The sequence below is a fragment of the Mustela nigripes genome, chromosome X, assembly GCF_022355385.1.
Source record: "Mustela nigripes isolate SB6536 chromosome X, MUSNIG.SB6536, whole genome shotgun sequence".
Lineage (NCBI taxonomy): Eukaryota > Metazoa > Chordata > Mammalia > Carnivora > Mustelidae > Mustela > Mustela nigripes.
Genome location: NC_081575.1, coordinates 2,455,126 through 2,482,730, shown reverse-complemented (window position 1 = coordinate 2,482,730; position 27,605 = coordinate 2,455,126). Strand labels below are relative to the sequence as shown.

The 27,605-nt window shown below is 47.9% G+C and overlaps 1 protein-coding gene across 1 annotated transcript; it reads left to right on the top strand.

Moving 5' to 3' along the window:
* The first annotated feature begins 7,175 nt into the window (after positions 1-7,175).
* Positions 7,176-23,792, top strand: GABRQ (gamma-aminobutyric acid type A receptor subunit theta). The gene is made up of 10 exons (XM_059385781.1): positions 7,176-7,324; positions 9,377-9,465; positions 15,667-15,734; positions 17,365-17,585; positions 19,110-19,192; positions 19,671-19,808; positions 20,320-20,472; positions 21,902-22,152; positions 22,968-23,424; positions 23,509-23,792. The coding sequence occupies exons 1-10, from the start codon at positions 7,176-7,178 to the stop codon at positions 23,790-23,792; spliced, it is 1,893 nt and encodes a 630-aa protein (XP_059241764.1).
* Positions 23,793-27,605: the final 3,813 nt, after the last annotated feature.

Below are 27,605 nucleotides of genomic sequence, written 5' to 3'. Positions count from 1 at the left end.
TTGTACATTAAAACCTCTTCCTTCAGAAGAATCTCTGCTCCCTGTGCTTATCCCACTCTGTTTCACTGAGCTTCTGATGAAATTCTTTTGTAAAGGTCAGTCTGACTTGCCTGGATTCAAGAAAACAATTAGTTAAGCAGAAAGCTTAGTCCACAGTTAGACAAAGAGCTAAGGACCCCTGGTGGCTAGAAGTGGTAATTACAGCAGTCCTCCCAGATGGAGATTATTAGAAACCTGGCAGGGTTGAGGAAGCGAGGTGAACCCCCAGGGCTAGGAAGTTGGGATGGATAGGGATTCTCCTCTGTCTATATTGTTCCACTAACAAGTAGGCATTATTACTACCCCATATTTCATATGAGCAGACTGAAATTCAGAGGCAGTGGCGAATGCTTAGTAGCTGATGATGGAGTTTCAATCTAGATCTTCTTCTAGTCAAATGCGTTTTCAGCACACGATGCTACAACCAGTTCCCAAGGGAAAAAACTAGTTAGTGAAGCATTCTCCCTATTCCTTTCTTTCAATGCTAAGATGCCATATATTAAAAAGCAGATTTCTGAGGAAATCTGTAACACAGACAAATTGTCAATACCCAGCAAAAGTGAAGAAACTCTGAAAACTCAGAATCAAAGTTCCCGAAACTCCTCTCTTAATGATTTGGTCAAAATTGATGTTCACATATTGCATGCCAGAAATGAAGGCAAGTTTATATCTTTGCTGTTGGATAACTCTCTGATTGACTTGGGTTAGAAAATAGAGAAAACTTTCCAGCCCTACAAATATTTTCTCTTGGAGAAACACCTTTGTAGGAAGAGGGGGTCCAGAGGACATACAAAAATGTCCTTCAAATAGAAGAAATGCATGAAAGAGTTTGAGCAAAAACATTCGAAACTCCTCTCAGAAGCCGTTATAGAGATGGAAAGGAGAAGGGAGTTGAGGGAAATCGAAGGGGAAGACAAGCATGAGAGACTGTGGACTCTGAGAAACAATCTGAGGGTTTTGGAGGGGAGGGGGATGGGGGTTAGGTGAGCCTGGTGGTGGGTATTATGGAGGGACACGTATTACATGGAGCACTGGGTGTGGTGCATAAACAATGAATTCTGGAACACTGAAAAGAAAGATAAATAAATAGATAGATAGATAGTTTTTTTAAAAAGTAAGAAACCATTATAGACAGATATTTTCAACTTAGGTAGTTGTCAAGGAATTTCAGAGGTACAGGAGACCACATAAACTCTGATGTTCCTATTTTGAAATCCCTGACAGGCAGCCATTCAGTCAGTCTTTGTATAAAAAGCTCTGGTTTGAAGTCAGGAGTTCACTTTCTCAGAATACAGTCCATTGCATTTTTAGTTCTATTTGTTAGAAATACGAAGTCCTACAGGAATTTAACTGCAGTCAAGTATTAGGTAGCCCAGTGAGTATACATGTATACATACACTGGAGGGTGTATTAAGATACCCTGAAAAGCACAAATTATTTATTTTATAAACCCTTCCTTAGAATGAAAATTTGGGAAAGAGTAAGCAAAAGGAAGCCTTTGCCTTTCTACAAAGATTCACTTTATTATGCTTAGTCTTAGAAAGCCTTATCTACACACATGTTTCCAGGTTCAAAAATCAGCTGCAGCTAACATTTCAGACCCATAAGAGAGCATTTGCCTCTTTCGTGGCCCATGAGGTAAGGAAGGCATAAGAAGATGGCCTTCCAAGCATGACAACTGGGAAGGTATCTTATAAGTCAGGTTGGTCTGAGTAATTCAATTTTAAAATACATTTTATTGATTGAAAATGAAATGGATAGCACCTTTATTACATTGTCTTTCATGGGAAATTTGAGTAAAAGGTATTCTAAAAACCAAGGTCTAACTTCCATCCCCCTGTCTCAATGTCTTGGGCTTGTGCCCTTGATTAGGTCCTCATTATCTCTAACTTTTATGATTATCATAGTTCCCTTTGTCTCTGATTTTCTGCACTCTCATTATGATGTCTCTAAGAGTAGAATTATTATTTATCCTATGTAGGATCCACTGAGCTTCTTAAACTTGTGGATTCAAAGTTTTAGCCAACATTTTCTTCCCCATTTCTCTCTCTTCTCCTTCTGAGACTTCAATTAAATATATATTGGACTTCTCACTACATTCTTTGGGTCTCTTATCCATCTTTTTCTTTTTTCTATATAATTCGTTTCTCCAAACAGAAACATGGACAATATCTTTTGACCTATCTTCCAATTCAATAATTCTCTCTTCAGTTGTATTTCACCAGGGGTCACTACCTGTCTAAGGCCACTTTAGTTTAAGTTCAAGGCTTGGGATTCCTGGGACCACCTAAGTGATGTGCATCTAGGCTACAAGTCCTTGCCAGGGCTGATTACTTCTGGTTCACCAATATCCTGAAGGTCTATTAAATCTCCCATTTGTTTGGGCCTTGAACTTCAACTTTTGTCCCCTTTGCTCATGAGGTCACCAAAACTATAGCTAAGTTTCATAACTCTCTTCTGATTACATAAATACCCTGATGGCAAAAATGGCTTCTACTGCTTAACTTACCTCTCTGGCTTCTCATTGTCTTCTATATTTTAGCCTCATAGCTTTATGAGGGATTTTTTTCCAACTTTACTGAGATTCTATTGACATATATGTAAGTTCAAAGTGTACAACATGAGGATTTGATACACATACATAGTGTGAAATTATTCCTACAATAAGATTAATTAACATTTTTATCCCCTCATGTAATTACCTTTCTTTGTGTGGTGTTAATTTTTAAGATCTTCCAAATATATAATACATTATTGTTAATTATAGTCACCATGCTGTACATTAGATCCACAGAACTTATTCATCTTATGGCTGGAAGTTTGTATCCTTTGACCAAACGCTCCCCGTTTCTCCCAACCCCACCCCCTGGCAACCACCATTCTGTCCCTATCTCTTTGAGTTCAGCTTTTTTAGATTCCACATGTGAGAACATACATGTGTTTTTCTCGGTCTGACTTATTTCACATAGCATAATGCCCTTAAGGCCCATCCATGTTGTTGCCAATGACAAGATTTTCTTCTTTTTATGAGTAAATAATATTCCAGTGTGTGTGTGTGTGTGTGTGTGTGTGTGTGTATCACCTCTTCTTTATGCATTCTTCTAGTGATGAACACTCATGTTGTTTCCATGTCTTGGCTATTGTAAATAATGTTGCAATGAACATGAAAATACTGATATCTCTTTGAAATCCTGATTTTAAATTTCTTCAACTATATATCCAGAATCAGGACTACTGGATTATATGGCAGCTCTGTTTTTAATCTGTTGAGAAACTCCAGTTTTCTACAGTGGCTGTACCAATGTACACTCCGACCAGCAGTGCACAATCGTTCTTTTTTCTCTACAGCCTCACTAATATTTGTTATATCTTGTCTTTTTAATACTAGACATTCTGACAGGTGTGAGGTGATATCTCATTGTAGTTTTGATTTGCATTTCCCTGATGATGAGTATTGTTGAGCACCTTTTCATGTACCTCTTGGCCATCTGTATCTCTTGGGAAAGTATTTATTTAGATCCTCTACCCATTTTCTAGTTGGACTGTTTGTGGTTGTTTTTTGTTTTTTATTTTTTATTTGGGGGGGTTAGGGTTTATTTTGCTTTGTTTTGCTATTGAGTTTTACGAGTTCCTTATGTATTTTGGATATTAACCCCTTACCAGATGTGTGGTTTGCAAATATTTTTCTCCCATTCTGGAGGTTGTCTTTTTATCTTGCTGATTGTTTCTTTTGCTGTGAAGAAACTTTTTCATTTGATATAGTTTCACTTGCTAATTTTTGCTTTTGTTGCTTGTAATTTTGGTGTTATAGCCAAAATATACTTGCCAAGACCAATGCCAAAGAGCTTTTTTTTTTTCTGTGTTTTCTACTGGTAGTTTTACAGTTTCCGGTATTACATTTAAGTCTGTAATTCATTTCAAGTTAGCAGTGTAAAATGAGGTAAAATTTCATTTTCCTGCATGTGGTTATCCAGTTTTCCCAACACCATTTATTGAGGAAATTATCCCTTCCCGTTAAGTCATCTTGACTTTCTTGTAAAATACTAGTTGACCATATATGCAAGAGCTTTTCTTTGGACTCTCAATTCATCCCACTGGTCTATGTGTCTATTTCTAATGCCATTAATACTGTTTGAATTACCATAGCTTTGTACCAAAGTTTAAAAATCAGGATTTCTTTAGCTATTTGGGGTCTTCTGTGGTTCTATATGAATGTCAAGATTTCTCTATTTCTGTGAAAAATGCCTTTGAAATTTTGACAAGATAAACCTCATTATTTTTAGCTTTTTCTTCCTATGTTTCATCCAGTTTATTTACTTGTCTTCATTGGGACAATTAGTCCAAATTACCTAGACTGACAGTACAAGAAGCGGAGATATACAATACCTGCCTAACAGCTTTCATTGCCCTCAATCTCTCTTCCTTCCAGTTCCTCCTTTACAAAGTAACCATGATTATTCCAAGACACCATTCTGATCGAATCATTCCCTTGCACAAACCCTTCAAAAGCTTAATGTTGATTTTAAAATGAAAATCAAATTTCTTAGTTTGTACAATTAGATCCAAATCTTTCTTGCCTCATTTATTTACTGCACACTGTGTGGGTGGTCCTCACTAGGACAGGTTCTGACTAATCTCTTGACTTTTACCTCTCTACCCCTTTCTTATTCCAAATTTACCTACATTCCAGTTGAACTGGAACATTCACTGTCATGTGGCAGACCTGGGTCCAGAACATAGATGGTCTGACAAACTTCTCCCCATCTCCCTCTCCCTTCCCCTCTGACCCTGCACCCCTCATGTGCACCAGGTGTTTGTGCTCCCTCTCTCTCTCTCTAATTAATTAATTACTATAAAATCTTTAAAAAAAAAAAAAAAGAAATTTCAACCAAGCGTTACCTCTAGGGAAAGCAGAAGTGGTGGGAAGGCCCCCCTGGGGATACATCACCATCATCAACTTTTTGTCAATCTTTAGAGTCACAGGGCCCCTAGGAATAAAACTTCAAGCTTCGGGCTTGTTTTCCATGAAAAATGAGAGATGGACTGTCTGTGAAATTTGATTCCAAGGTGCTGGGAACATACTGCAACTAAATTAATCTACTCCCACCTGCTGGCGGTTGCCTGAACATCCAGTCAAAGGCGAATCACACCAAAAAAAAAAAAAAAAACCCAACGTGCTGGAAGTAGGTAAACCAGGAAACAGGGATTATGGTTTGGGCCTCTACTGTTCTGTAAACAGTATGTACAGAATGCCTGGGTGCGCGGGGATGGTGAGCGCAGAGGTAACAGCAGCAGGAGTAGGTTCCATTGACCCACTTCGGTATGTGATAGTGACATATGGATCCTTAGTTCTGCACCTGTGTGGAAAGGTGAGCATTTGCCGCAATGACAAGGGAAAGAGAGGGTAAGGAGATGGGATAGGAAGATGTGAGAGTGTTCCGTTCCTACAAGAAAGCAGGGAACTGTGATACGCATTTTTTAAAAGTTTGATCCTAAAATGGTTAAGAAAAGTGTGGGAAACACTCAGCAAGCCAGGCAACTGAAGCTTTGTGGGGCACAAGCAGTTCCATCTCATTCATTAAATACTGAGGGAAAGTGAAAGAGGGCTGTATTTATGTTGGAATGTTCTAGCTAACGAAAAGTGGCCTTGAATTTCATTTTCATTGCGACTCTTCTCAATGGCATGCCTTAGGAGGTTCAGTGTTAGTAAAAGTGACTGAGGTCTGCTTGTTGATTGCCCGTCTGGCCCATGGGCTCAAGGGACACCTTTCTAAACATGTTTTGTCATGTATCAAAGATGGGAATGACAGCGAGGATTGAGCGGAGGAATTTCCTTACCCTTTGACATCCTTTTATTTCATAGGACAGAGTCAGGGTAGTGGGAAGAGCCCCCAAGCCAAAATGCCAGGCTTTTGCACACGATGGGGCCAGAATGCAAAAGCATTGCCTTGGACGGCTCTTCAAAGGCTAACTCAGTCGAACACCTGAAACGCAGGCCTATGCTTTCTTTCCCCTTCAAGGTGTGAGCCCTGGACCCTCACTTCAGCTCTGCATGGCCCGGCTGTGGACAGAGATCTCACCATGATCCTGACTGCAGAGTCCTTCCAGTTCCCTGAGCATTGTCCTAGGGACCTAAACTTGGGGCCAAGAGCGCTCTGAGAAATTAGTCTTTAAGAAACTATTGGGCTATTGCATCCAATTTCCAGCCTGATGGAGGGTCACTCCTGCGTGGCTAGAGCTCTGTCATAAACCCCACCCAGAGGCAAGGCATGCAGGATGACTGGTGGGTCAGGGGTTTGGGAATGGGCAGCCGTAAGATATGCGCGTCCAGCTCCTTCAGAACGCAGATTCAGCTCCGGCATTTTCAGACCACCTCGCGCCAGTCACTGCAAAACTCAAAAACCAAACAACAACAAAAAGCCCAAACAAACTCTTGGGCACGCGCTAGTCCAAGAGAAACGCAGATTTCGCATATTTGCAGACAGGAAGAGGAGGACCTACTGGGTGCCTAAAGGCGCGGGTTTGTGCCCTGCCCCCGGCGGCCAGACTCCCCTCCCAGCACCCCCCCCACCCCCCCCCGCCCGCCCCCCCCCCCCCCCCCCCCCCACCACCGCCACCGCCACCGCCACCGCCGCCGCGCGAGGCCCGGCACCGCCCCTACCCGTGTCTGAAGCTGGCCAGGGTAGGACTGCAGAGGCCTGAAGGGGCGGGGGGCCTCGGGGAGCGCAGGCTGCGGGCGGAGGCAGCCCCGCGCGCCTTTTTGTGCGGCTCCCGGCCCCTGCGGGATTGGCTGGGTCCGCGCTGCCGTCGGAGTGGGCGGAGCCAGCCGGGCGCCGGGCTGGGAGCCCAGTCGCAGGCAGGAGCGGTCGCAGACGGAGCGCACTTGGCGGCTGCCGGGCGCGCTCTGGGGCCGCTGCGTCGGGCAGAGCTGCTGGAGGGGCTGCTCCTCCTGGGCTCTGCGCTCGGGGCTCGGGGCTCCAGCTCGGCTCCCGCGTTCCCTGCTTCCCATACCCTCGCCAGTGGCTCTTTGGAGACTCCCAGCGACCCCCCAGCTCCCTCTCGCCCCGCACTCTGCCCCCATCCCATCCCTTTCCCGCTGCCGTCTCTCGCGCCTTCTAGCCCGGAGCTGTGTGGCCATGGGCATCAGAGGGATGCTGCGAGCCGCCGTGCTCCTGCTACTCATCCGGACCTGGCTCGCGGAGGGCCACGACCCCAGTCCTACCCCAGAATTCCACTTCGAGCTCTCCCCTACCGTGCCCGAAGTCGTCCTGAGCCTCTTCAACTGGTAAGCGGGTACCGCCAGCCTGGGCATGGCGGCGACGGGGACGCGCGGGCGGCCTCGGGCCTCTTGGACGGAGCGGGCTGGGGTCACTTGAACCCGGTTTGCTGAGCCCTGGCGCTTGGGTCCTGCCTGCCAGTGCCTGGAGGGGGACGGGGTGGGAGTGGGGGTGGCCGATCGAAATAGAGCTCGGAGCTAAAGCCCACCTGTTAGCGCGGCGCCTCATAGAGCCCCGCATGTACCCAAACTGCAGTCCCGGGGGTGGGGGGAGGACGGTGCCCTGGGCACGTTTTCCCGGTCATACCCATTGGCACCTGCGGGGTTGGGGTGGTAGTGGCACAGGGTGATGCACAAGTCACAAAACACAGAGAGTATAGAGACACCTGTTTGAGTCAGGATTTTAGTCTGTTCCCCGAAGCGCGTGCGTATGTTTGCGTGTGTGTTGAGCAGTGACAGACCTTTTCGAACGCCACAGATAGAAATTATGGACTCGACCTCGTCGGAGCCCAGACAGTGCGATCAGTGGCTGCATAACCGAATGGCTGTGTGGCCTGAGGTGGTGTGCTTTTGTACTTACTCCTGTGAAAACATTTGAAGATTCAGTGGTTCTTTTCTGTGTTTGATTTCAAGTTTGGATCTGCAAATATCTGAAGAGATGTTAAACAAACGGTCAGACTTTACATGTAGATCATACAAAAATGTGTATTTGCAGGATCTCCGGATCCTGAGGGCTGTCATATGGCTATTGAGTGATACTAAACAGGCGGGAATGTGTTGTTTTAATTCGAGAATAATACATGTGTACACTTTGGAATGATGCAAAATAAAATTTTGTCATTAAAGATGATTAGAAATAATTTTTAAATGACAAACCAGAAATGAACATGTATTCCGAAAAAAGAGGGGAGATATAGTCTGGCAAGCTTCCAGCAGACAACCCTGCAATGTCCTCCACCCGACATACCAGACTGCGCTAGTGAACTAACTGTCTCTCTCTCTCTCTCTCTCTCTCTCTCTCTCACACACACACACACACACACACACACACACAGTGATTTGGAGGGACTGATGTTCATTCCCTGGTCAATGCCTCAAAGATCCTAAGAGTCATAGTGAAGCCCATGGCCTGTTCTCATTCGCAAACCCCTTTTGGAGAAAAGAGCCCCACTGAACGTCTAGGTGAATTGGATGAGCTTCAGAGAATTCTAGAAAGGCCAGCTCTCTGCAGGGCTGAGCTGTGTGCACTTACATGGGCTCACTCAAAACACGTCTAGGCTGGAAGCATATGCTTAGCCAGAGAGACGTTTGTTCCCAGAATACATGTCTTTTTGAGGGCAGCCCTTGGTCTCCAAAAATCTAAAATGGTTTGATTGGGTGGGGGGTCTTTAATCTCTGCTACATGGGCAAGGCTCTCTCTGCTGCATGTGCCCTTTGTCAAGTCTTAAAAAGCAGAGTTGTATAAACACAAGATTTACATAGACGTGAGAACAAAATGCCCAGTCCTAGCTTATGTAGGGAAATGTACCTGAGCTGGAGAATGTAAATTGGCTGCCTCAGCTTGGAGCGGGGGAACACTGAGGGTGGAAGGTGACCTTTCCTGAGGCCATCGGGTGCCCCTGGAAGGACCCCCAGCAACCTGGAAAGCCACATCCAGGCTGATGGCAAGATGGAGCTTCTTAAGGGGTTGAAGTGACACATTTATCTCAGGCCTTGAACCTGCCCACTCCCTCCCCTCTCCACTTCCACTACAGTCTCCCCTCCTCATGCCCCCCCTCCCCAGTCCTGCCTGGTAACAAGTATCCAGTCTTTGTGCCCCATTCTCTGGATAAAAGCGGAAGGGGGGAGGGGAAAAAGAGTGCGTCACACTGAGCTTCTGGCTGACTCATTGCAGGGAGGGAGAGGAGCAGGGAGAGATGGGTACACGTATGTACATGTATGACTGTACATGTCGGCGTGTGTGCAGGAGGAAAGAAGGCTCCAGCACGTTGACACCTGGGTTCTTTGTTGTTTGCTCCCTGAGAAGGAATGTGGCGTTTATTGATGACTTCTCTGTTTCAGCAAAAATTGTGCCAATGAAGCTGTGGTTCACAAGATTTTGGACAGGGTGCTGTCGAAATACGATGTCCGTCTGAGGCCAAATTTTGGAGGTAAGCCACATGGAGATACTCGAATCCTTTGTGTTAGGTGGAGTAGAGCTGAGACAGATGCAACGAGACAACCGCACTCGGGATGTGACCAGTGACTCTCGCCAGGCTCAACACTTTTCCTCTACGGCCCCGCCTTCCTACCTCTGTGGAAAAGCTGCCTCAGAGCACTTCCATGCCTCCAGCCTGCAGGCCTTTTGCACTGTCCCCAGCAATTTCCCACTTCTCTGCCTTCTCTTGCAAGGGCCCCTTAGTTCCCCTCCCTCAGAAGAGCCTGAAACACACTCGCCGGCGTGGCTGGAGAAGCAGTAACCCAGGATGGGCTCAAGATCTCCCACTCCATCTCTGGTGGGGGGTGGCGGGACACATTCGGCTACTCGATCACACCTTCTTTGCACCTTGGACACTTGCAAAGTGATTAGCTTGTTCAGCTCTGCTCAAAACTAACGGCATGGGCTTCTCCGTCCAGTTTACTTTTCCCTCTGGCGTCCTGGGCACTTCCACCTCTGCCACCCCTTCCCAAAGCCTCCAGCTCCCACCAAGTGCAGTTCATTTAACACACTGCAGCAGTGTGATCTTTATAAATCCAGCCTGATCCCCTCACGAACTTTTGATGGCATTATTGAACTGCCAAGTATAATCCAAACTCCTTGGCCTAGCACTCAGACCTCAAGCACAGAGATGAGAAATGACAAGGACACTGACACAGGGAGCCCATCTGGGCTCAGTCACACAGCGTTAAGGGACAGGCAGTCTGCTCCAACCCCACAGAACAGGAGTAGCAGTCTTTGGCCCAGGGGCCACCCACCCGGGAAACCTAGACCAAGGACAGACAAAAGGAAGGGAGGGTGTACTAAGTAGAACTTAGTCACATTTCAGCTCAACGGAAAAGGAAACAGAGAAAGAACTAAAAGTTAGAGTGCCTAAGTTGGAGAAACCACTCCACTTCCTGCTGCTGGTAGAACTGGACACTGACTCTAAAGGGTTAATGAATGCTCTTTGTTAATGAATTCACATTTGTACATATGAATAGAGGTCTTTTGAATGCACAGTGCCTCCACCCTGAAGGGCCCTCAGCCAGTGAGCTCTACGGTGTAGCCCACCAGTGTGGGGTGCTGTGATGTGTCTGGAGAGGCCCCTGGAAAACCAAAGCCCCAGGCTTTGGAAGTGGGACACTTAACTGGTGCTGCCTTTGCTGGGTCGCTCCCTCTGAGGGGAGCTCTCTCCGGGATCCAAGGTGAGTGGGCGCTGGGCATCAGGGAGCTGGAGTAGAGAGGCCAGAAGGAAGGCTCTTTCAGTGGGGGGATTCAGCGGCTAAGGCACACACTGGTTTTGGAACTGTCGCACCAAGCTCTGGTGGCTGTCAAGGGAGTAGCTACTCCACTTTCTCCTTTCCTCATTTTTCGCCTTTCGCAACAAAGGCTGACCAACAGCCATTCAAGTACACCTAGCACACCCTGCCCACTGTTTCCAGTTGCCTTCTCAGCAGGCATCCAGGGCCAGGGGGAGGGAGCAGAGGCATGGCTGGTCCAGGGCATCTCCAAGGCACCGCACCGCCATCTTCGGAGCTGCCTCGGATTTGTTTGCACCTGATGCCCAACCTCCTAAATTACACTAAGCTTTCTGGTCCTGTAGACCTGGGGCATGTGAGAAAAGATGGGTCCTCATGAAGGTGGGAGAGCAAGGCCAGTGCATTTAGAGAAAAGAAGACACTACGTGCTCTGTCTAAAACTGTCCTCTGGGCTGGGCGGTGGGGGGTGGGCATGGAATGCCAATCAATGGGACACTGGGTCGGGGTTTCAGTGTTGGGGTAACCCAGGACTCCCTTCAGTGCCTCCCACTGGACACAGAATCAAATTCCTCTCTGTCTGAAGTGAAATAGAGATTCAAGGACACACACACACACACACACACACACAGAGGCTTCTCCTAACTGTGGTCAGCCTTATTGCTCCTTGAGAGCAGGAGGAGGAAGAGCCAGCTGCTTCTTTCTGGGCAAGAGAAGTGGGATTCTACAGTGTTGCCAAAGGCAGTTCCTTGAGGACCTCACCTAGTTCAGCACGTGGCATGGCACAGGTGTAGAGTGAAGGAACGAGTGGGACAGCCTCATCATTCCTTCATTTATCTCTTCTTCCTCTGGTACTCTAATGGCTGCTAAGGAGGAAAGGACTTGTCGTAGCAAAACTTCTAAGAGGGAAGAAGTGGTTAACCCCTTTCTGCCTTCCTGAGCCCGTCAGGAGGGATAACAATGGGATGTAAGACGGATGCCGTCACCCCAGAGACAGCACTTAGACAACTTACCTGGAGATTTCTTGTTCCCTTCCATAGGATCCCTTGGCTAAACTCTCACAAGGTGCCCCCACTAGATTGGTAAACTGGAAAATAGTCCCAGGTCTCCTTCCTCCGGGCTACACTCCCAGGCCAGGACTCCTGGCTTGGTGAGGAAAAAGGGGGCTGCATTTCATGAACATTTCATGCATACTCCTTCCACTGAGGGCTCTTGGACAAGGCTATGTCCTGGCCCTTTAGGGTTTGGGTCCCCCAGGACTCCACCGTGCCTGAGTAGCACAGTCTGACCCAAGAGTGAGGCGGGGGCAGGGATGGCTGCATGGCCCCTCTAGGGCTTGTCGCCTGCTTAACACACTTTCTACCCTCTAAAGGCTATGATAAAGAACTACATTTCTAGAAACCTCTATCACTACACCATTGCCAGAAATCATTCACAGTAGCGGCCATTTTGTGATGCGGCCATTCAGAGGCTGATCCCGATCACTTGTCACTGCTTGAAACCCTGGGATAGGAAGAATGCTCTTCCGTCTTCACAGCTCCACTTCTGGACTGTCAGCCTGCAGGGAAGCCAGCAAGCTAAAACTGCAAGGGTCACGCATGTTCCCATAGCAGCGCTGGCAAGGGTCACGCATGTTCCCATAGCAGCGCTGTGGCGCAGTACATACAGCATGATGTCTTACCTGTGGGGCTAGGTGAAGACAGCTTTCAGCCGATAGGAAACAACCAAAAAGTGTTTTTCCACAGCACCTTATAGTTTACTACATATCTTCACATCCATTATTACACTTGAGAGAGCAGTGCTGACACCTAGGACCAAAAAAGAAAGCCAGGAGACAGAAAAACACTCAAGACAGACATACATTCAGTGACACTCACATGTTAACATACACAGACACCCTCACACGTGCACTCACAGGAACCAACTCACAAGTTCGTTCACTTACAAATTCAGTATACAAACTTACCTGCACTCACATTTATACATGCTGACACATCTATGTACGTACGAACATGCGTACGCATGCACATACACGCGTGAACGTGTTCTCGCAAACACACTCAAAAATGTATTCACGCACAGGGGCGCCCGGGTGGCTCGGATAGCTAAGGGTCTGACTTCCGCTCAGGTCATGATCTTACGGGTCCTGGGATCAGGCTTCCTGCCCAGCGGGGAGTCTGCTTGTCCCTCTGCCCCGCCCCACTACTCGTGCTCTCTCTCTCAAATAAATAAATGAAATCTTTTAACATATTCACATGCTTCTGCTCCCACATTCACTTATACTCACACACAGACATGCTCACATATGCAAGCACACTGCCAGGCTCACTCACATACATACAAACATCCACACACGTGCTTGGATGTCCACACACATGAACATACATATTAACGTGTTCACACATTCACTCATACATATAAATTACTCATATTCACCCACGTGCCTGAAAATGCTGATATCACTGTGCACGTGACTGCATGCAAACAAGCTAATGCTGTTTACGTACGAGCTCACGTCGGAGCTTGCTCACACAAGCATGTCCACCTGTTCAGCAGTTCACAGAAACATGCCCACGCATGAACCAGCTCACACATGAACACACAGCCACATCCCCATGCACAGACACACTCACACATGAACATGCTCACGTCTTCCCTCATACCTGCACAGGACACATTAACATACATGAATACGCTCGCGGATTCCCTTGTACCTTGGCATGGTCACACATTCAGTTACACACAAAGACACCCATGTACACTCCTATTTAATCACACACAAACATGCTCACACATCCACTCAAGCACAGAAAGGTGCTCACACCTTTGTTTCAGGTGTACAAATACACTCCGACACCCACATATGTACGTGTGGTGAGTGTGAGTATGTAGCATGATCATTAATCACATTTCTAACTTGCATACATACAAGTAGGGCCACACACACAGACTTTCACATAATGAACGTGCTCACTCACACTGACCGTAAGTCACGTGCTCACACTTTCACTTGCATTCCCAGACATTCACTCACACTCTTTCATTTACACATTCCCTCAGCCATGCACGTAACATGCTCACACACAGACTTACACATGAATATGCTCATACACATGGACACACAGACACATCCACCGAGGACACCAACATACATACACTCATGTAAAAGCAACTTCAACACACAAACATGAAAGTGCATTCACTCGCATGTGGACATGCTTACAAGTACATGCACAGGGAAACAGGAAACACATTCACTCCCACACAAACATGCTCACATACATGAAACACCGGTTCGCTCACACACATGTGAATATACTCATGTTCACATGCTCACATACAAATTTGCTCACACACACAAACTCACAAGTACATACATGCTCACACATTCACTTGCACATGAACACATTCATACACTCTCTTCCACACACCAACCTGCCTACATGCTTCCCTGTGCTTACACACTTACTCATATGCAAACCCAAAAGCATGCTTATGCATTCACTCACGTATGAACACACAAATTCACTTCTATGCACGGACATGCTCAGACATTCCCGTGCGCATTAACAAGCTTACATACACTCACACACTCACAAATTCACTCACTCAAAGTTGCACACGAACACACATGTCCATTTGCATCTGAACACACATTCACTCCCACACAACATGCCGACATGCCTGAACGTGCTCACACATTCACTCCCACGCAACACAAGCACACAGACGTGCTCATGCATTCTCACACACAGACATACCTACTCTCATGGGCACACTGACATATTCACCTGCACGTGAACACAATCACACATTCACCTGTGCATGTGAATATACTCACGTACACTCGTGTACACAACACACACATTCATTCACACAAAGACGCAGACTAGCTCACAGACGGACATACTCCCATGCCCTCACGCGAGTATGCTCCTGCACAAATATTGGCTCTTGTTTTTGAGCTCATCACTCTTGAGTTCTTAATCACAAAATCATTTAGAAAAAGAGTGCTTCATCCCCTTGTTTTCTCTCGATTTCACCCGGGCCCCTTCCTCTCATCATATCATGATGGGCCAGGCCAGGCCCTGCTGAGTGGTTGGCCTGCAGTTATCATGAGATCAGTGCTGTCCTGATTCTGATTTTACCCATGAGGAAACTTGGGCTCAGTCAGGTTAGGTAACTTTTGTAATGTTTATTTAAATTCCAGTTAGCTAATGTACACTGTCATAAGAGTTCCAGGTGTACAGTGAACGGATTGAACAACTCTCATCACCAGTGCTCTCCTTAATCCCCACCGCCTGTCTCCCCCATCCCCCACCCCTTGCCTCTGGTGACCGTCAGTTCGTTCTCTAGAGTTACGAGTGTTTCTTGCTTGGCCTCTCTTCCCTACCCCCTCCACTTTCATTGTTTTGCTTCTTAAATTCCACATATGAATGAAATCCTGTGGTATTTGTCTTTCTCTGACTTATTCCGGTTAGCGTAATCCTTCTAGTTCCGTCCACGTCATTGCAAATGGCAAGAGTTCATTCTTGTTCGTGGCTGAATAATATCCCATCACATCTTCTGCATCCATTCATCAGTCGATAGACACTTGGGCTGGTCCCGTGGTTTGGCTACTATAGATTATGCTGCTATATAAATATCAATAAATAGCAAGGTGCATGTGCCCTTCAAATGAGTATTTTTGTATTTGGGGTAAATATGGAGTAGTGCCATTACTGGATCATAGGGTAGCTCTATCTGTAACCTTCTGAGGAACGTCGGCCATTCTGGAAAACACTGTGGAGGCTAGGTAACTTATTCAAGGTCACACAGCTAGTAAGTGTCAAAATGGGGTCCAAACCCAGGCCGTCTGGCTCCTGAGTCCGTACTTTATCATACCCTGCATGTAATAGTGTCTTCCTGTGTTGCAGGTGCCCCTGTGCCCGTGGGAATATCTATGTATGTCTCCAGTATTGAGCAGATCTCGGAAATGACTATGGTAAGTATGCCAGCTTCAGCCATGGGCCTGGGAGCAGGGAACATGTGGCAAGGAGCAGACCCATAAGCCAACTCCAACTGTCCTGACTTGCAACAGAGCCACATAAATGAACTTAGTAGGTTTTGGAAACTACAGCCACATGCAACAAGAAAAATAAATCAATCCAAATGGGTTATAAACCTAAAGCTTAAAGGCTTATGAAGGTTTTAAAAAAGAATATAGAATACTGCCTTTGTGCCTTTGTGGTAAGACTTCTTTAAAAAGTCGTAGAAAACAGAAGCCATAAAAATAAATAATTTCAACTTTATTAAAATTCTCTATAGGGGCGCTTGGGTGGTTCAGTCGGTTAAATATCTGCCTTCGGTTCAGGTCATGACCTCGGGGTCCTGGGATGGAGCCCCACCTCAGGCTCCCTGCTGAATCTGCTTCTCCCTCTCCCTCTGCCCCTCCCCACCTCTCTCTCTGTCTGTCTCTGTCTCTCTCTCCCTCTAATAAATAAATAAAACCTTTTTAAAAATTCTATCTAGCCAAAACTTCTAGAACCTCTGTTTAGCATAACAGACAAATAAAACCAGTATAACAACTATAAAAGGATAAGTCAGAGTGGACTGAGATACATGCAGTACAAAGAAGTGCTATTGAAAGTGTTTGTTTGTTTGTTTGTTTGTTTATCTATCAAAGAGAGAGAGAGAGAGAACACAAGCAGGGAGACCAGCAGGCAGAAGGAGAAGCGGACTCCCTGCTGAGCAGGCAGCCCGATGTGGGGCTCGATCCCAGGACCCTGGGATCATGACCTGAGCCGAAGGCAGACGCTTAACCCACTGAGCCCCCCAGGTGCCCCAATAAGAATATTTTTAAAACAATAGAAAAATGATTAGAGAATTTGAACAGGAACTTCACTTTTGTGAAGAAAACCAAGTACCAGATGAACATGTGAAAGTGTGTTTGACTTTATTATTAATCACTGAAATGCAAAATAAGATCAGAGCAAGAATCCATTCTATATGTACCAGATGGGCAAAAGTCAAAAGTCAGACGGTAGCAGTGGGGGTAAAGTGGAACTTTCATGTCATTATTTTTATTTCATGCTGACTTTGGTGTAATACATAATATATTCACATGAGAGAATGTTCTCTCCAGTGCGACTGAACAAATTTTAATTACAGACATCAACATGAAGGAATGTCACAAATAGAATTTTGAGTGAAAGAAAAAAATTATGAATGCATACGTATGATTCCATTTGGAAGAAAAATTCAAAAATAGATCCAAGTAGGCAGTATGTTTCGTAGAAATACATACATAGACAATAAAGTTAACCAAAAGCAGCAGAGCTATTCTCATTAAAATCTAAGATAATGGATACGGCTGGGAGGTAGGTGTGGAGAGTATGTTCTGGAAGAAACACATTGAAACTTGAAAGTTGTTGGTAATATTTCACTTCTTAACCCAGATTGTAATTGTATGAAGCTCAGTTTATTCTTCACATTTAACACTCTTACATGTCCCAGTACTCATCCATATTTGGGATGTGTTTTGTACACCTGCACGCACACACGCACACACACACTTTGAGGGTGAACAGCCACACAACCTCATTCACGACTGGGAGTTCCCTTTTTCTCCTCAGGACTATACGATCACAATGTTTTTTCATCAAACCTGGAAAGATCCACGTTTAGCATACCATGAGACCAACCTGAACTTGACCCTGGACTATCGGATGCTGGAGAAGTTGTGGGTCCCTGACTGCTACTTTCTAAATAGCAAGGATGCTTTTGTGCATGACATAACTGTGGAAAATCGCGTGTTTCAGCTTCACCCAGATGGAACAGTGCGGTATGGCATGCGGTGAGTCTTCCCCTGGCAGGCTTCCTTCTCCCCACGGAGTAGCCCATGAATGCACGTAAGGGACACACTAAGGAGCCCGTTGGTGTCTTGCAACTGCCCCCTCACTCAGCCTACCTAGCAGTCAAAGTGAAACCTTCGGACTTTTCCACAGCCGTCCTCGGCTGTCGTGTCCGCACACCTTGCCCATCCTTCAGTCCCTAACTTCAATGCCGTCTTTGTCAGGAAACCCTCCTTGATTTTCTGCATTCGAAGAACTCTCCCTCCACCTTGGCATGGCGTACATTCTGTTAGGTATCTTTGTTTCTTTTCTCTTCCGTGATGCGAGGGAGGGAGACAAATGAATGCCGAAGCCCACGCAGTGGTCATCGGTTGTTGGTCGTATCTGCATCAGGCCGGGACCGGGGGTGTGCCATGTATGTCTGTCGAGTAAGGCTCTGCACACACAGGAGGCACACGAGCAGGACATCCTCACTGGCTGATTTAGAGCCCAGCGTGTGGTCGCTGGGGCTCCCCTCGCAGCATCATCTCTTACAAACTATCGCTAAGACAAGCGTGAGAGAGAAGGCGCAGCTCAGAAAATTGCTGCAAGAGGCAGTTGCACCAGGGCTCAGCCCCCATCTCTGAGTCTCTCTTTCTCTGGGGTGCTCCCGCTCCGTCCCTTGGTTTCTCTCTCCTTTCTCCGCCGCCCAAGGTGCTAGAGTGAAAAGAACAACAAAGCTGCATGCAGGATCCATGCAAGGATCACGCACGCGCGCAGCCTACCCTGTGTACAAAATGGAAATGACCTCGAAGGTTGAAAGGGACTGGGCCCGGTCTCCCTTCGGCCACTTCTGCGGCTCCTCCAAGGTCCTTCCTCAGATTCTTCTCACAGACACACCACGTGGCAACTTGAAGCCCCCGGCCAGCACTCCACAGCCCGCCTTAGAGATGCGAATAGCTCCTACCCCCTTACACCTAGTGCTGTCATTTTGCACAGCCCCGGTGGCCCGTGTGCACAGAGACGAGAGCGCTGCGGAGCAGCCGCCACAGCCACCGTCGGGCCTGAGCTACAGCTCGCACCCATGCCCGCACACCACGTACTCGCACTCCACGTCGCACCGGGCAGCTCAGCGGCTTCAGGGCAGCGCCATTTCCTATTGACAGCCTTGCTCTTTCTTCAGCAATAAGGCCGCTTTCTGTCCCTCTGTCCAGTGTCCTCAAGGGCCCTTCCCATCCTGCTGACCTGAGGTTTCCTTTCGGCCCTCTTGGTGTCTCTGTCACATACACATTCCCTCTCTCCGCCTACACAGCTGTGACCCAGCTTTCCTCTAACAGAATGTACGCCATGAGGGAGGGAGGTGAGCAGCTCGTCCGTTAGTAAGCAAGTGAGCAGTGAGCAGTGGCAGTAAGCAGTTACTGCTGGCGTAAGCAGTTTGGGCACGGGTTGGGTGGGTCAGTACCTGGAGTATCTCTCCGTTTTCTCAGCAACGGCACCTTTCCCAGGCTTGACTCTTCCTTTCCCTTCCTTTTGCTTTTCCTCTGCAGACTTACCACCACGGCAGCTTGTTCCCTGGATCTGCAGAAATTCCCTCTGGACAAGCAGGCCTGCAAGCTGGAAGTGGAGAGCTGTACGTCTGTCTTCCAAGGCCCCTCCTTTTCTGCTTGAAGTTACTGTCCTGCAGAAACCAAACGCAGAGCGGACAGTGGCAGGGGGGGCATTATCTCCCCTACTTCCTCCGCATTCTCTCTCTCTTCAACAGATGAACAGACAGACAGAAGTATACACATAGCATCTGGGAGAAGGTGGCCTTTCATGTGTGAATAGTCAGTCCCACGGAGAAATTATAGCTTGCTATTGGGAAACCATGTACAAGCTAGCGGATAGGAACACATCTGTTTGCTCTGTTTTCTTTCCTGGCCAAGAAACTCCAAAGGGAGAATTCCCTTGCCAAGTGCCCCCCCTCCTTTGTGCTCAGACTCCGAAAACCTCAAAGGTGCCCCCAGAGTGCAGGCTCTGACCATCCCTTGGTTTCCACAGCCTGCGCCGCAGTGAAATCTGCCCATGCCTGCTTTCTCAGACTGACTCTATTTCTTTCCCTCTCCCAGATGGCTACACGGTTGAAGACATTGTGTTATACTGGGAAGGCGATGGGAATGCCATCCAGGGGACTGAGCAGCTGCACATTCCTCAGTTCAGCTTCCTGGGCAAGACGATGTCCAGCAAAGAGATGGCTTTCTACACAGGTGGGTCTGATCTTCTCTCCCGTTTCTTCTCTCTTGTACCCTGGAACACTCCTGGACATCTGCCTGCCTTTGACCTCTGCACTCTCTGTTGCCTCCTCTCCTACTCCTTCTGGCTCTAGACACCTTCCAAAACCCCCTTCAAGTGAGAAAACGGGTATGGAAGCCCTTGGCCAACCTTGATGCTTTACAGGTGTAAAAGTTTCATGCTCTTCCTCTCTTGAGCCAGCCTCTCCCCCTCCCTCTGTTTGTCACTTAGAAATATTCCCTATACCTCCTATTTCAGAACTCCAGTTGACATGAAACAAGTGAAGAAGGAAAGAGGAGAAAACAAATCAGCCATGCCATATGGGCCTACAGACATGCCACTGTCACTGTCCCTAAGGTGGCAAATAGGGTCAGATTGGCAGGCTGCCCAGGCTGGACTATTAGGGGCTTCCCTCCTCTATCCGGTACTTCACCCTGAAAATCCCCTCAGCCCTACAGTGCTAACACCAGTGTGTCTCCTTGCCAGGTTCCTATGTGCGCCTGATACTGAGGTTCCTGGTCCAGAGGGAAATCACCAGCTACCTTGTGCAGATCTATTGGCCTACTGTTCTCACCACTGTTGTCTCTTGGATATCGTTTTGGATGAACTATGAATCTTCTGCAGCCAGGGTGACAGTTGGTAGGTCCTCTCCTCTTCCCAGGGAGGAACCTGGATCCTCTTGCTCAGAAAAAAGTCAGGAGTAGGAGAGTAATACTTGAGGGGTATGTGACTGCACAAGCAGGGAAGCATTTGTCCAGGGGCGTAGCCCAGCAGAGAGACTGATATTACAGACAAGTGTGGGGGGAAAAAAGCCATCAGGGCTGGGATCTTGGTATGTCAGAGCCAAAGCACTAGAGTGCATTATTTGCTGGATACGTGAATGGACAAGGCACAAATTTAGATCAGAAATGCAATACAGCAAACTTTGATTAAGCAACATATCAAGATGCCCATCAAAATGGCAGTAGGACTTCCAATGAAGTCCTAACCCTCAATGAGTAATCTAGTGGAATGCTGGGATAGATACTGTGAGATGCCGAAGGAGGAAATGACCCAGATCTTATTGGCTAAAACTGCACCAGAAAAGTCTTGCTCAGACTGGGTTATCAAGACTTGTAGGAAGCAGAGGCACAAGACTTGTCATTCACTAAAACATGAAATTGCTATCAAAAGACACAGTGGGGGACACCGGGGTGGCTCAGTCATTAAGCATCTGCCTTTAGTTCAGGTCATGATCCCAGGGTCCTGGGATCGAACCCCGCATCAGGCTCCCTGCTCAGCGGGAAGCCTGCTTCTCTCTCCCACTCCCCCTGCTTGTATCCCCTTTCTCGCTGTGCCTCTGTCAAATGAATAAATAAAAATCTTTAATTAAAAAAAAAAAAAAGATACAGGGGCCCTAAAAGGGGACTGAGTCACAGCGTGCCTGGGGTAGGAGCTGTGGGGAAATAGAGGAGTTGCAGAGAGAGAGGAGGGGTGACTTGGAAAGACCTTGCAGTTCGCGTTTAAGCAGTTAGAACGTCATGTCCAAGCAACGGGGAGAACCAGAGGTTTCGAATAGTACCAGGGTGGGGCCTACGGAATCAGCTCCCAAGTTGATCTGGTCGTGGTGGGCCCCACATCCAGGTCTGGTTTTTTCTTCACCATCTATGGGGCAGAGTCCTTTAGGAGCACATGTTGGACTAAACCTTTGATATTTGTGTAATATTTTAAGGGCTCACAGACCTTTCTGAGGGACATGATCTAAAAGAAAGCCTATGCGCTGGAGGGCAAAAGAGGCTGGAGGTGTAAGTCACTGTGAAACCATGGCTGGAGACTTTGGACTTGATCCTAAGTGCAATGAGAAAAATCACAGAATCATCAAAGTACAGGCTGGGTGTAAAGCTGGGGACAAAGAGCAAAGAGAGCACTTGAGCGAAGTCCCCAGGCCCAGAGAGCTGAAGGCCTTTGGCTGCGGGCTTTCCCAGCCCCAGGGAGGATGGCTGCTCCCTTCCTGTAGGATATGGGCCCAATGGCTTACCAAGAACTTCAGCCACCTGAGGGGGCTAACCCTGTGCCATGTTCTTTATAGGTCTGACGTCGATGCTCATCCTGAACGCCATCAACTCTCATCTGTGGGATAAACTCCCCCAAGTGGCCTGTATTAAGGCCATCGACATCTATATGGTCGTATGCTTCTTCTTCGTGTTCCTGTCCTTGCTGGAGTATGTCTCCATCAACTATCTTTTCTACAGCCGAGGACGATCCAGGCGCACCCAAAGGCGACAGAGGAGAGCCCGAAGAGTCATGGCCCGCTACCGCTACCAGGAAGTGATGGTGCAGGTTTGGTTCTCTGAAAAACAGTCAGCTTTCCCTGATTAGGGATTAGGCACCTTCTTAAGCCTGAGCTTAGCCCCTGACCCTTTCACATTTCGTAGTTCCCTTAATCCTCACACGGCACACACTCACACACACACACACACACACACACACACACACACACACACACACATCAGATAACAAAGAAATAGAACACTTTATCGTCACTCCTTTATAGGTCAAATCATTGTCGCAAGGTCACAAAGCAGTAAGTGGCAGAACTAGACCTTCCCAGACCCTTTGACTTCAAATCCAGTCCACTTCGCCCACTTTCAAGGGCTGGGGATGGAACAGAGGGAAGAGGAGCTCAGGCCGGCTGGAAGGAAGAGAAAGAGGCCGGAGGAGCCGGCCTACCCCTCCTTCCTTTGCTCTTTCCATTCCCAAAGCCATGCTGAGCCTTTTGTCGCTCGCGGGCAGTACGGTACCTCCCGGCGGCTCCCGCTTCCTTCACAGGAAGCCCAGCCACACCTGCCTGAGGAGGCTTGGCTCCTTCCACCACAGAGCACTGCGGAGAGAGCAGCTGCCCCAGGGAGACACGGGCTGGGCAGCCCCCGCGGGTTTGTCTTACATGCTAACAGCCTCTTGGTCCTGTTCCTCAGCCCTCTGCACGCCGGAGATGCCGGAAAGAGATGATTCTGTCAGTGGAAAAGATCACCAGTCACACCGCGAGTGCTGACGCGGAAAGCCCTCGCCCTCTTCCTCCCTCCCCGCCACCGGTGCTTATTCATGTAGGCTATGACCATCCCGAAGTCAGAAGTCTATCTACCATCTCCCTGAAGGGTGACCAGATTAGCATAGAAGACGAAAGTGGCTCTCTTTCCTCCAGACCAGTGCAGGCCTGCCTGGCAAGCCTAGAAAGCCTCAGCTCTTTGATCTCCATCCCAGGGCAGGCCCCATTGGCCACCTCAGAAAGCCTTAGCTCACTTTCTTCTCTCTCGGAGCAGGCCTGGACGGGCTCTAGGGAAAGCCTGAGTGATCGCCCCTCCACCTCAGAGCAGGCCCTGCACAGGAATGGCTTTCACTTTAGTGGTTCTGAGACTGATGACGGTGTTATTTGTCCTGAAATCCACAACCGTGCTGACGCCCATGGCCATGCTGATACTCGTGACCCAGAAGATCCCAAAGAGAACTTGAGCTCGGATGAGAGTCATGGCCATGGCCCTAGGGGCAGGTATCTGCTTGTCTATGGCCACAGGTGTGTGCAGGAAGCAAGCTACAGCCTTGAGGAGATCCGTAGCGACCTTGAGGAGATCCGTAGCGACCTTGAGGAGATCCGTAGCGACCTTGAGGAGATCCGTAGCTTGCCTGATGACATCAGAGTTGAGAGTGGCTACCTTGACCTTGAGAAGCAACTTAGGCGTGATCTTGATAGTACCTGGAGCCTTAATGTTGATGGGCTCCCAGGCTTTGACCAAGACAAGGACAGTAACTCAGAGTCTGATGACAGTCGCCCCCCGAGTCCTAGGTGCTCCTTCAGCGAAGTGTTCTCCTCCAAGCTCTTTGACCCTGACTATGTCCCTCAGGTCGACAAGTGGTCCCGGATCCTCTTCCCTCTTGCCTTTGTGGTGTTCAACATTGTCTACTGGGCATATCATCTCTATTAGTGCCCCTTTCAAGGTTCCTCCTGATTCCATTTTGCCTTCTTTTCTTGGTTCACTTTATTTTGTGATTATTTGGACAGTTGAATCAGTGTTCTAGCTGGAAGGAAAGGGACTGAGGAGGAGCTGGAGGTATCCCAGCACACTGATTGTCCTTTTCTGCCAGAGGACTATCACCTTTTCAAAGACTCCTAACATCTGAGAAGCACAGAAAAGCCCCTGGAAATGCTCGGAGGACAAAGCCAGGACGGGAGACAGAGGAATGCGGAAACATTTCTGGGCGTTTTTCGGCCCCGGCCCCACCCCCACCCCCAGCCCCGTGATGTGTTGAATTGCCTTTTACATTACTTTTTTTTCTCTATTTTTCCCCTCCTAGGAATTGAGTCCTTGCTCACCCCCTGATTAAGGTTTCACCAGAGAAAGTCAAGCTAGGTTGAGCAGGGGCACACAGGGGGGCACTAGCCATCGTGTGAAAGTGCAGGGGGCTGGCTCTAGGTGACTTGGGGAGATCTGAAAGTGCCTCTTCCCCACTGAGTGAGATGTCAAAGTGAGAGATCATGTTTCCAGCAGGAGCTTGCAGGGGGTGATGAGGTCAAGTTGGAGATTCCCAGATTGAACTGGCATCTCTGGAGGGACTGGGACTTCTCTTGTCTATATTTCTGCTTGATGATGTTTGATATTACAGACTGGGGACTGGGTACGTCTGTCCAGGTCAGATGCTGACTTGATCACTAGTCCCAGAGCAAACACTTGCTGAAAGAAGACTAGGGTCAGGAAATTCCAACTTGCTGTTTCATTCCCTGGTCTAGAACAGCAGACAAACAGTTGTTGTGAATCTCTGTAGTAATCCTGTGTGTCTAGTGCGTAGCAGATGTCAACAAGCTCACCGACCCATCATATTGTCACGGCCTCACAGGAGCCCAGTGAGCCAGGGAAGGCAAAGCACGTTGTCCCCACTCTTCCGAGGGGAGAAGATGGAGCTTATGGCTGGTAAGTGGTAGAGCCATGCCACTTGTTCTTCTTTCTCCTTGTCCTCTTAACTCTCTCAACTGAAGTGCTCCCCTTTCTCCTCCCCTCTTTACAAATGGGGGCGCTCCATCAGGTTAGCTACTAGGCACCAGACCTCATTCTATAGCACGCGGAACATCTCTGCAGGAAGTGGCCCATGACCGGCCAGTGAGTGTGAACCAAGCACATGAAACATGGGTACTGCCCACCCGGGGGGCCACCAAGGGAAATAGAAAGGAGCCTGCGCTCCCTTTCCTAGCAGCTCCACCTCGTTAATGGAGGCCATGGGGGAACAAGACTTGCCGAGCACTCAGCCTGTGTTTCTCCTTCCTGCCTAGGCAGCCTCTCCCAGAGCCCCTCAGACACCTACCCTTTTAACTGTGTGTCCGTGTTTGTGTTTCTGTGTATAGCTGAGTGCATGTGTGCGTCACAGTAATTCTGTATGTACATACACCCATTTGAGAAGCTGTACAGTTCTGTGTATAGTAATGTAAATCTATATCGGTGTGTATAAAAGTGTATATATAACAACCCCTATGAAAGAGTATGTGTGCTTGTGTGGACGCACATGGGTATATGCTGTGTGTGTATGAGAGCATGATTCGAATGAGTGTGAAAGGAAAAACACCCAAAAGCATATGTATTTCGCATTGGTGGCTCTTCTAGAACCATCCAAATTCCTTTGGCCTGTTCCCACATTAGTGGGGGGTGCGTATTTGGCCGGGCTGGTTAACTGACTGTTTCTTTCCAACTTCCTGTTCCAGGGAGCAGTGTCTCCCGGTCCCCCCCACCTCCTCTCTCCACCCGTCTGTGCTGTCTCCTGGAAAGAAGACACACGAGAAGTGAAGGTAGTCCCAGAAAGTGACAATTTAGTGCTTTGAGATAGGAAGCGCTTGAACAGGGGATAAGCTGGGAGTGCAGAGCATGTTGCTTTGTCCTGAAACGACAGGTCTGAGGAACAAAGGCAGGGTTTGGGTGGGGGGAGCAGTGCCTTGAAGGTGCATTAAGCACAGATATATGATGTAGATAATGGGTGGGGAAAGCTAAAGAACTGGAGAGGGACTTGTATATAGCCTTGAGAACTCAACCCCTTCTTGCAATCACATTGTAAGCCCGACACATGTCGGGGCTGAAGGCCGCCAGAAGCAGGTGGTTGATGTGAGGAAATCGCCCACGGTATCCACTGCAGCACTGGAAGTGGAGAGCTAAAGGTGCCTGGGAGAGGGCTGCAGGCATGGACAGTAGGGCTGGGCCCTTTGGGGGCCAGGAGCACTGTAGTAACCCATCCTGCATCTTGGGATGGCCTTGGATTTGGAGTCCATAGAAAGATAGCATCAGAGGGGTGAGAGGATTGACCAAGGAGAGAGGTACAAAGGAGCCCCAGGGGCTGACTACCTAGGTCAGCCCAGTTTGACAGCTCTCTTCTTTTCTATACACACAGCATACAAATACAGCCTCCTGCACATACACACCCACAGACACCTACGCAGTCACACATACACGTAAAGACATGTGGGCACTCACCCTCAGCACCAAACAAAGATATACACAAACAGGTACACACTCACAGCTACATATATATTCACATGCACAATCACACACGATCACCCTCGTATTCGTGTGCACGCACACGCACACACAAACACACCTAAAACAGCTAAAAATTAAAAAGTTGCCACTGGAGTATCATAGATCTCTTTTTGGAAACCTCTCACAGAAAGATCCAGGTTGGGAGAAGAGAAATGACCCCACATCTGAGGCTCCCATCATGGCTATTGGAAGACTTACTTCCTGGAGAAAAGCATTGGATGATTTATTGGGATTTGGGTTTCCAGAACCCTGGAGGGCCTTTGAGCCCTGTGGGAAATGAGCGGTTTATTTGGGGTGATGTCATACAGAGAGACTGGAGCCGTGGGGACTGCAAAGTAGGTTTGAAGATGTGTCTCACGGCAATGCACGGGAAGGCTTCAAGCCCAGAAGAGAGGCAGAGAGGCCAGTTGTAAATATCTCTGTAGATCCATGTAGCTAGATAAAAATATTTATACCTTAAAAAGAACAACTTGCCCTCAAGTGCTGCAATGAAAACAGTTGAACTCAACTGCAACTCACACTGTGTGAGGTTATGTGTCAAGGTGAGGTGGAGGTTTGGCAATGACACCTTTGCAGAAATTTGAACCTTCTGAGTTTCTCATGGACTGGGTCATTTTAGCCTGAAAATTGCCAGATCTCCCCTTGTTGTGTTCCGTGTGTGTTCTGTCACCAGCGTCGCTGTCGGCCCTATCCTCAGCCAGCTGCCTACATCCCGCCCCACTCCTCACCTCACACCAAGTAACTCCAGAAGTGCAGAGCCGTTCTCAGCCCCAGCCAATCAGAGGGTGCTTGGGGGCGAGATAGTTTGGAGCTCGGGCAGAAGGAAAGGTCTTGTTGAGTCTGGGATGGAGCAACCCCCACTTCAGTTTTCTACCTATCTTTCCTCTTTCTCACATGGGCTATCCCATTATCCCATTATGAGACCCATGTGTCTTTGCCCCTAGAATTCCTTCACCACCACTACCTTATTGTAAGGACGTGTGCCTTTGCAGAGAGAACGGATGATCTGTTGGGTCTTACTGGAGCTTGTAAAATGTATTCTTACAATCTGTGTCATCTTGTTAATAGCAAGGCTGTAATGTCTTTGCATATTTAGAACTGAGCTTTGCTGAGACTGTGGCCATTCCTAATGAGGTTTCTTCTGTACATTAAAGAACTAACCCTTTGAGCTATTAACTAATGAATGCATTTGCTAAGCTATCAACCTGCATGGTACCTTGC

Bases quoted from the DNA above. Each gene is read 5' to 3' on its own strand.
- GABRQ (XM_059385781.1), top strand. From the start codon at position 7,176: ATGGGCATCAGAGGGATGCTGCGAGCCGCCGTGCTCCTGCTACTCATC. The intron at 9,466-15,666 runs GTAAGCCACATG...CCTGTGTTGCAG, and splicing joins TCTGAGGCCAAATTTTGGAG to GTGCCCCTGTGCCCGTGGGA. The intron at 20,473-21,901 runs GTAGGTCCTCTC...TGTTCTTTATAG, and splicing joins TGCAGCCAGGGTGACAGTTG to GTCTGACGTCGATGCTCATC.